Source organism: Clupea harengus, chromosome 18 (genome assembly GCF_900700415.2).
Source record: "Clupea harengus chromosome 18, Ch_v2.0.2, whole genome shotgun sequence".
NCBI classification, from domain to species: Eukaryota; Metazoa; Chordata; class Actinopteri; order Clupeiformes; family Clupeidae; genus Clupea; species Clupea harengus.
In genome coordinates, this window is record NC_045169.1 from 19,575,580 (window position 1) to 19,585,711 (window position 10,132).

A 10,132-nucleotide genomic window follows, 5' to 3' on the forward strand; every position below is an offset into this window, starting at 1 on the left:
GATAGTTTTTAGAATCCAATTTTGTCAAATTGAATCGTCGGCTACTTTGGATTTATATAGTAGTCGTTGAAATCTTTCAAATTAAGTTGCATTGTGTGCCGCTAGATGATAAACAGTCTTCAGCTTGATGTTGAGACGTAAGCAGTAAAAAGTTGTTCCTGTAGTTCGTCTTGTGGTGGGGAACAACAGCGTCACTAAAACTAAGACTACTTTTCCCATGGAGCTCAGGCAGGCTGTACCCTCAGCTTAGGTTTCAAAGGCTTATCTGTTGGACCTTTAAAGGTTGCGAAGCTTTTAAGGAGACAAACACATAGGATAAAAAGCACACACATACACACAGGCAGGCACACACACACACAGGCAAGCACACACACACACACACACCAATTTGTGTGTAATACAATCCTGCAGTGATCTACAATGACACTTTCACACTTTCACTCAAAGTCACCTAAGCACCCTCTCAGGACCAAGGCCTCGAGACATCTATGGAGACAAACTACAGAAGGGCTTGTCAAATGCTCTCCCCATGAGCACACACACACACACACACACACACACACACACACACACACACACACACACACACACACACACACACACGCACACGCACACGCATTGATCTTGATTAGCCTATCACAGCTGATACAGCTGAATAAGGTCATTATGATTAATTAATTAACCAGTCAATCAACCAACCAACCAATCATTCAATAAATCAATATTAATGTATCAATGATGTAATGAATTAATGATAATTATGTGCCTCTATGAGCGGAGAGGTACGCACGCACGCACGCACGCACACACACACACACACACACACACACACACACACACACACACACACACACACACACACGCAGTCCAAGTCTCTCGCAGGAGCAGCACTGACAACCTGTGGGAACTGCTTCATGTGAGGGAGCTTGAGTGTGTGAATCTGACCCGTGGCACACACACACACACACACACACTTGCACACACACTGTCGTCTGAGACAACTGCTTCATGTGTGTGAATCTGCCCCTGACACACACATACACACACACACTGTTGTCTGAGACTGTGATTTGCTTCATGTGTGTCAATCTGACCCTTGACACACACACACACACACACACTGTGTTCTTCTGCTCGTCTGCAGTGTGTGAGTCGCAGTGCGGCGGTGGAGATCGTCAACACCAGCAAGGTGCTGCAGCAGGAGACTAGGATGCTTCTGGAGGGGAAACTACTGGTGAGGAGACACGTCGCCATGCCAACACCTCCCATCCATAAACCCATTACTAGACAGATGCTATAATGCCTCACCTTAATCTCACACTAGTAACATTCTGGAGTGTGTAGAAGAATACAAAGGTCTAATAATATGTATGTAAACATGGAGATGATTGTAAGAGCTTTCATATTTTAAGGTATAATATAATATATAATATATGTAATATAATATAAGGTGTAATATATAGTATATATATTATAAGGTGTAATATATAGTATAAATAATATAATATAAGGTGTAATATATAGTATATATAATATAAGGTGTGATATATAGTATATATAATATAGTATAATATAAGGTGTAATATATAGTATATATAATATAATATAAGGTGTAATATATGTATATATATAATATAATATAAGGTGTAATATATAAGGTGTAATATATAGTATATATAATATAAGGTGTAATATATGTATATGTATATAATATAATATAAGGTGTAATATATAAGGTGTAATATATAGTATATATAATATAAGGTGTAATGTATATATATATATATATATAATATGATATAAGGTGTAATATATAGTATATATAATATAATATAAGGTGTAATATATAGTATATATAATATAAGGTGTAATATATGTATATGTATATAATATAATATAAGGTGTAATATATAGTATATATAATATAATATAAGGTGTAATATATGTATATGTATATGTGTGTTTTATGTGTTTTAATGGCCCACAGCAGCTGGCGTCGTCTCAGGAGCAGGAGCTGCGCTCTACACTCAACAGCCTCGGCGCCGAGCTCCTCAAGCTGGAGGACATCCACTGGATCTGTCCCAGCATGCACTGCAGTGAGGAGGTACGTGTGTGTGTGTGTGCGTGTGTGTGTGTGGTGTGTGTGTGTGTGTGTGTGTGTGTGTGTGTGTGTGTGTGTGTGTGTGTATGCGTGTGTGTGTGTGTAGTTTGATTCCTGTGAAAGAGGACACATTGAACACTCTCTACCATTGTAACTTTGTAATACTCACCGATTCCTTGTCTAATTCCCTCCACATTTACCTCCTCTTCACCTCTTCCTTACCCTTCTGTCATTATCACTCTCCTCCCACCATTTTTCGTTCTTTCTTCCTTTCTTTCTTTCTCTCTTCCCATCCCGTTTCCCCATCTCTCCTCCTTCCATCTTCCACATCATCCATATCTTTCTCCTCCTTTCCTTCCATCTGGCACACCATCCTTCTATTGTTATCACTCCTCCTCCTCTCCTCTCTCTGTCTTCCCGTCCTTCCTTACCACACCACCCATATCCTCTCTCCCCTCCTCTCCTCTGCTCTCTTCTCCTCTCCTCTCCTCCCCACCCCACCCCTCCTCACCTCTCTCCTCTCCTCTCCTCTCCTCTGCTCTCCTCTCATCTGCTCTCCTCTCGGCTCTGCTCTCCCCTCTTCTCTCCTCTCCCCTCCTCACCTCTCTCCCCTCCTCACCTCTCTCCTCTCCTCTCCTCTCTCCTCTCCTCTCCTCTCCTCTCCTCTCCTCCCCACCCCTCCTCACCTCTCTCCTCTCCTCTCCTCTCTCCTCTCCTCTCTGTGGTAGGAGTCCCAAAGGGGAGGAGCTAAGAGCAGCATCAAGCTGAAGATGATGCCCAAGGTGAAGAAGGACCGAGAGAAACTCCACAAGCAGAAGTCCAACAGCTCCCTCTCAGGTACCCACCCCCTGTCCAATCACATCCTCTGTCCTACCCCACCCCCTGTCCAATCACATCCTCTGTCCTACCCCACCCCCTGTCCAATCAACCCCACCCCCTGTCCAATCACATCCTCTCAGGTACCCACCCCCTGTCCAATCACATCCTCTGTCCTACCCCACCCCCTGTCCAATCACATCCTCTGTCCTACCCCACCCCCTGTCCAATCACATCCTCTGTCCTACCCCACCCCCTGTCCAATCAACCCCATCCCCTGTCCAATCACATCCTCTCAGGTACCCCATCCCCTGTCCAATCACATCCTCTGTCCTACTCCACCCTCTGTCCAATCACATCCTCTGTCCAACCCCATCCCCTGTCCAATCACATCCTCTGTCCTACCCCATCCCCTGTCCAATCACATCCTCTGTCCAATCACATCCTCTGTCCTACTCCACCCTCTGTCCAATTACATCATCTGTCCTACCCCACCCCCTGTCCTACCCCACCCCCTGTCCTGCCCCATCTGTGTTTTCCCCCATCCCTTGTGTTACCCCCTCCCTGGCATTACTGCTCTGCTGGAGTGTTACCATCAGTGTGCTTTATGTTGTCTTCTAACTATCAGTCTGTCATCAATGCTAATGTCTGTCTGGCTATAGTCATGTTTGTCATGTTTGTGCTCACTACATGTATATATAGATAGATGCCCAGTCTTGCCTGACGACATCTACAGTCCTTCCAGGCGTCAGTCTCAGGGGCAGTTAAAGGTTAAAGGTGTGGTGTGGTGGTTTAGGGTCAGAAGAGCTTTCTGTCTTTCTTTTCTGCCCGTCTCCATTCGCTTAAAGTGGCATTATGTAGGAATTGTACTTCAGGGTTGTACAATGACGTTTAATATGGAGAATCGCCTCTGTGCCATTGCCATACCAGGGTCCGTAGGCATATTACTGCGTTATGTAGGATTGCCTGAAGCCGTCCGGTTACTACTGTCTGCCGAACTAGCAATTAGCTTATTTGCCGTCTTGCTTTGTCTTGTGTTGCACTTGCTTGATGTTTGACTGTGTTAGGAAAGTTGTTGACTCACTAGTTTGTCATAGTGTCAAAGTAAGCTAATTTCAAGAGGTTTCGCTAGGTTTAGCCGCTAGCATCTTGTTAGCGATTAGCAATTTCTACATAATGCCACTTTAAAGCGCATGTGGTATGTCATTTGCTTCCAAGTCTGTCTGCTACTTCTATTCTGTGTTCTCGTTTGCTATTGGTTTGTCTCCTGTGTGTGTGTGTGTGTGTGTGTGTGTGTGTGTCTGTCTGTCTGTCTCCCCATGTGTGTGTGTGTGTGTGTGTGTGTTGTGGGGTGTGTGTCCCATGGCAGAGAGTCGGGACTCAGTCGAGGTAGCTGATTGGCTGGACTCGCTGGGGTTAGGGGAATACAAAGAGAGGTTTCAGCACATCCAGGGCTGGCAGCTGGTACAGCTTCAGAGGCAAGACCTTAAGGTACTGCAGGCTCAGGGGCGACTGGAGCTAACTCGGCGGCCATTTTGTTTCAAAAAAAGACAACAGGCGGGAGCCAATGCATCTACAAAAAGCCTTGCGTATAGCCCGTGATTTGAGCACAACTTGTGGCACATTCTGATGATGTAATCAATTAGCATGTCTTTCCATTTTCAGTTGCATTTACCAAAGATGCTACACACTTTATGTCATTGTGTTGTGACGTACTTATGAGATGAATAGTTGACGTGAATAGTTGAGGTGAGATGAGGTGAGATGAAATCACCCCAGTTGTCCTCGTGAATGAATAGCCTGTCATGACTCGGGTAGAGGCCGCTAACCTGCACATTCACCAAATTCATGACTTCACAGTCTGCTGGATAAAAAATGAAGAGATTCAACCTGAGAGGGCTGCTTGAATAAAATGGAGACAAAAGACCTTGACCTAATGAGCCATGCGATTGTCCCTTCCTGAGCGATTATGAAAAGATGAAAAAAGCGGCCATCTCTCTGTGAGGGTCACACAGGTCAACATGAAGGGAAGTCAGAAAAGTACACTTAATCATGAGGTCAGGCATGAAACCAAAGTCAAAAGAATAAGAGGTTTTACTGATAAAAGGAACATTAATGCTGAACATACATGCAAGTGAAGCGGAGCGCTCTCATCTGTGTGGGCGTGTGGAAGAGCTGCAGCAGACTGAACTACCAAACTAGTTTGCAGGCATGTAGGCTATCCAGTCACATACCAGGAACAACAACATCCCTTTACAAGGTCCTCCAAGCTGTTTTTTTTTTTTAGCAAATTAAATGACCAAACAACGCCTGCGATTATCAAACTATATGAGACAGAAACAATCTGATTGGCTCCCTGTGATAACTTAGTTCTCATTAAATGAGGATTCACTCCAGAGGACCATGTTCAGTATTTAATATAAGAATGCACAGAGGTTGTAGATAACATACATCACTCAGGTTAGGTCTCTGCTTAATCTACTGTCAATGTCTTGACCTCCAGGGTTAACTGTATCTCCTGATGGAGTGGGGTGGTATTGCAATAGTATATATGAACCAGATAATCACGATACCACACTCCCGCTGGCGATATTCGCTCCTCATTTGCATAGGACTAAACTCTTCCCAACCTTTTCGCGCCGCTTCGCCAAATTAGCTTGTGTACGCCACCGTCGCCTGCTTCCGACAGAGATGAACGGAACACAGAACTCCGCTTCGCTCTCTTCACTGGAGAGAAGCCATCAAATATTCTACTGTACTTTATAAGATGATGAGGAACTGGTTCACTTATTTGGCCAGAAATGAGGCTGAATGAAGAAATAAAGAAAATGAATACGCTTACACTGTTCTAATGGATGGGGCGATAGTGGTTCAGGAGTCGTTCAGCAATCAGGAGGTTGCTAGTTCAATCCCGACTCCTCCTCATCAAGTGTCCTTATGTCTCTGTGTGTCTAGTGTGTGTGTGTGTGTGTGTGTGTGTGTGTGTGTGTGTCGTGTGTGTGTGTGTGTGTGTGTTTGTGTGTGGGGTGTAAAGGGTGTGTGTGTGTGTCTGTGTGTTTGTGTGTGGGGTGTAAAGGGTAACCCATTCTTTACATTTCTCCTCAGGATCTTGGGATTTCAAAAGTGGGTCATGTGAAGCGGATTCTGCAGGCAATTAAGGACCTGGGAGAGCCGCTTTAACTCCTCCCATCCAGCAGGGGTCGCCGTTGAGGCCAGATGGAGGAGGGAGAGAACTCGTCAACCACCCTCTTCTCCAACAAAGAGTGGGGAGCTACGGTCAAAGGAATGGCCCTGAATTGCATAGCATTGCATCGACGTTGTGGTCATGTTTGTTTGCTGTTTCGCTTAGCCCAGCTGATGTGCGTTTGATTGCTTCAAAGGTCAAAGGGCAAAGATGACCAGTCACTGGAGGAAGGGGGCAATCCTCCGAAGCCATCGATTTTTCTTTCTGTCTTTCTCTCTCTTTTTCTTTCGCTCAGTTTTTGCTCATTATCTGACTTAGGATGTTTACTTAAGATCCCTTGCATGAACTTACATTTTTGGTACTCAAGTAATGGCATTGCTCTCTCTCTCTTTCTCTCTCTCTCTCTCTCTCTCTCTCTCTCTCTCTCTCTCTCTCTCAGAAGCCATGAGATACTTTTTTTCTCTTCTTGAAAATGTCAGACTTCTTACTTCCTTCCTTTTGCCAATAAGAACAAAAACGTAAGATTTCAATGTCTGTGTTGAAACAAACAAACAAACAAACAAAAACATCACACACACACACACTCTCTCGTCTTGAAGAATGTACCATTTGGACTTGAATTATGGCTGGGCTTTCTGTAGACCTAGGAGCTCCATGTAACCCCCTCTGAAGATCGATGTCCTCTGCATGCCTTCCAGTCCTGCTTTTTTGTGTGGACAAAAAAAAAAACGCAGTGAGATTTTATTACCGTTTCCTTTCTTTGTTTTTTAAAAAGAGACTTGAAAAGTTGTGATTCTGTCCAACGCTCTTTTATCGCTGGACGTGGCTGTTGTTCCCCAAGCTTCAGTGGTGTAAAGTACTTTTGTGCCAATTTCATTTTGAGTGCAGTGGTTTACAAGTGAGGTGTTTTTTCACAGAGAATTATTTTGTGTGTGTGCGTGTGTGTGTGTGTGTGCGCGCGCGCGCGCGTGTGTGTGTGTGCAAAAAAATGTACATCATGCATTTCAAAATGATTTTATCTTGCCTTGCACTTTAAGAAAAAAAAAATTGAGAGTTACTTAAATGCAACAAGTGAGAAATTCTTGTGTGTGGTAAAAATATAATGTAATGTTTTTATAGATGTAATCATAGATTAAGGACCCCCCCCCCCCCACCCCCCCGCCTCCATATTTATGGCAAATCTGTAAAGCGAATTATGAAAAACTACAAATAATATATACGAAACATATAGTATAACGTAAACGAATGTTAAGATATATACAGATGTATCCCTTGCCAAGGTTGTGTGGTCCCCTCCTCGTGTGTTCTCCACAGTGAACTAAAAGCATAGACCTTGATAGTGCGTCATCTATTGACAAATGAAGAGTATTTATTTATGAACTACTGATAGCATCACTGCCTGCAATGCAAGAGGACTCTGAAGGGGGTGACCCTGATCTGTACCAGAGTCTTTTAGGATCAAGGTGGGGACCACTTCCTGTATTTCAAGGCTGCTTAAGTGGTTAAGGGTACGAAGAATCTATTTTGTCAGGAATTTTTTCGAAGTTTGAAGAGGAATAGGGATGCTACTGATTGTGTGCGTATAGCGGTAGTATGGGCACTAGCCCCATGTTTAACAGCATTCCTGGACGGGGGAGATTTGTATTGCTGTGTGAAAGAGACTTACTGTCTGTATGATAGCTCTCTGCGCTGGAAGCTTACGTGTTTGTTTCACTCGTTTGTATCGAACATACGATCTTAAAAGATGTTTCCAGATTACGTGTGTGCTATTTATCCTCGTGATGTAACTCAAGAACCAAACTTATGGTGAAGTCAATTCCTTTGTGTCTTAAATTATACTGGTGGGTGTTGGGTGGAGCGACTGTGGTTGAGGGTGTATACATGCAAACCCAATGGCAGCTACCACTGGGTGAGATTTGGCCAATATTTAACGTCAAATCTGATTTAATCCAGTCAGGATTATTAATGATACTCTTGTGGTGTCAGTCAGAATGGTTGAGTTTTTGGAGACAAATGTAGATTATGCAATTTATGAAGATCCCACATCATCGCCCAAATACTACTAGTCTTTTTTTTTTTTGGTCTGTATTAAGTATTAATTTTTTTAAAGTGTCACGTATGACATGGTCATGTGAAATCAACCTATAATATTTCTCTCATTGTTTAATGTATTCCCACATGGGCCTTACATGATGCAAATCGACAGTCACGGTGGGATTTACCCTTAAAATCTCCAAACCATCATTGATGTAGATGGAGGAATATCAGAGGTGGGTCGTGTCGATGCATTGCTTTTAGGTACTCTTAGTTCCACAGTGTTAATGGTGAGATGTAGTTATGACTTCGCTGTATATACTGTAGATTAACCTACATAAAATCTGATAAGATCATAAGCATTTGCATCTGATATTCAAGGGCTATGTTATTCTACTGCAAAAAAAATCAATCCGAAAAAGTAATATCATACCCAGAAGACATATCATGCAAGAGTTATTCTTCATTTTTTACAGGTCAGATGTTAGACTAAACTACCACATGTGAGGTCAAGTTGATAAAACTCTATACAGTTGTCAAGGATACTGTCAGTTAGGCTACCTATTAGAAGTAGATTCATTTCCTTTGATGATATGACACCAACCAGTCGTTAACGTTAGCTGATGCTAAACGCTACTGTATGTGACAACGCCATGAGTCATGGGACAATATTTGTGCTTTCTCCTTTTCAGCCATTGGCGAACATCCAGAGAAATTGGTCGATTGTATGCCTTTTTCTCATTTCTACTCTTTGTTCCACATTCTGTTTTCCCTTATCGCAGCTATTTATTACTGAAGCAGATTGCCGAATTGTTTGTGTCCAGGTCTGAAACAACATAGGTAAATTACTTATCCCATTTTTTCCTTCACTTAACAAAAAAAGATATGAAAAATGTTAACACTTCAGAAGAAGTAAACGGGACAAGGCCAGGAAAAATGTTGAACAGACCCCTTGTGTTTGCTTGCCTGCTTGTTTGCTTTTAAGAGTGGTCAGAATGTTCTCAGTTCCAGCAGGGACGGGTTTCTGATGCTTTAACTTCTCAGAGCAGATAGGGCAAATCCATTTAGGGGCACTTTTTCCTTAAAGTGTTGTTGTTCAACATCCATGGTGACTAAGAGAGAGAGAGAGTGTTTCAAAATGAGACTATTTTCACAGTGGTCGTTGCCAAGCAACGCTTCCTGGAACTACACCCATTTGGACATCTGCATCTAAGATTGGTCGTGGCCAGATCCGACACCAGAGTCCATCGCCAGCTGGGGGTGTTTTGGTGTCACCCTTCCCTTCTAATACATCACACACCTCAACAAAAGCTTCAGGTCACCCTGAGGTTTTGACGAGCACGTGTTAGATCACACACATTCAACTTTGAACGGCACCAGACCTGGCCAAAACTCAGATCAGACCTGGCCCAAACTCAGATCAGACCTGTTCCAGAGCTGGCTGCTTATTTGGGATGTTTTAGTATTTGTATAAAACCGTAATGAAAAGGGATTCTCGTCTGGCGTTAAAACTACAAGATATCACTCTTCCAATGCAATATTAGCCTACTGACTGTTCATGTTTTGGTGAAGTTTTATCTAAGCAGTTCATTGATATTGCATCTGTGTAGTTGAAGCCCCGCCCCTCTCTCTGGGCCATTGGCTCCCTCACCGACTCTTATACTCCAGGATTGTTGTTGTTGTTGAACTGGAAGGGAAAAATAAAATGTAACCATTGCTGTTTGACTCCTATTGTCTATTCCCTTTATTTGTCCCCAACACCACACTATATCTCGTCCTGCTACGGGTCTGACATACCAGCAGATCAGTCGCTGTTCCTTTGTTTGACCTTTGACACACACTGCTGCTGTTTCCATTAAGCTCCTGTAGAGGCGAAGAAGGCAGGAAATTACTCGGAGGTCTTAGACTTACACAAAATTATCTTTTCATTCGACAATGAAAAAAGGTATTTCTCTACTGTCTTGTCATTTTCTTTGGATGGGAGCATCTGCTAAATA

At 43.1% G+C, this 10,132-nt stretch overlaps 1 protein-coding gene across 5 annotated transcripts in view; it reads left to right on the forward strand.

Annotated features, from left to right (window-relative positions):
• Positions 1-9,860, forward strand: part of si:dkey-172j4.3 (diacylglycerol kinase eta) — a 102,553-nt gene extending 92,693 nt beyond the window's left edge. For 2 of the 5 annotated variants that reach the window (XM_031585423.2, XM_031585425.2), the window contains 4 exons: positions 1,145-1,234; positions 1,988-2,104; positions 2,830-2,938; positions 4,287-5,758. In XM_031585423.2, the coding sequence (XP_031441283.1) occupies positions 1,145-1,234; positions 1,988-2,104; positions 2,830-2,938; positions 4,287-4,519 (549 nt within the window). In that variant the 3' untranslated portion in view covers positions 4,520-5,758. Of the gene's footprint in view, positions 1-1,144; positions 1,235-1,987; positions 2,105-2,829; positions 2,939-4,286; positions 5,759-6,022 lie in introns of those variants that run through there. The other 3 variants (XM_031585426.2, XM_031585424.2, XM_031585427.2) reach the window with 3 other exon arrangements.
• The last annotated feature ends 272 nt before the right edge of the window (positions 9,861-10,132 follow it).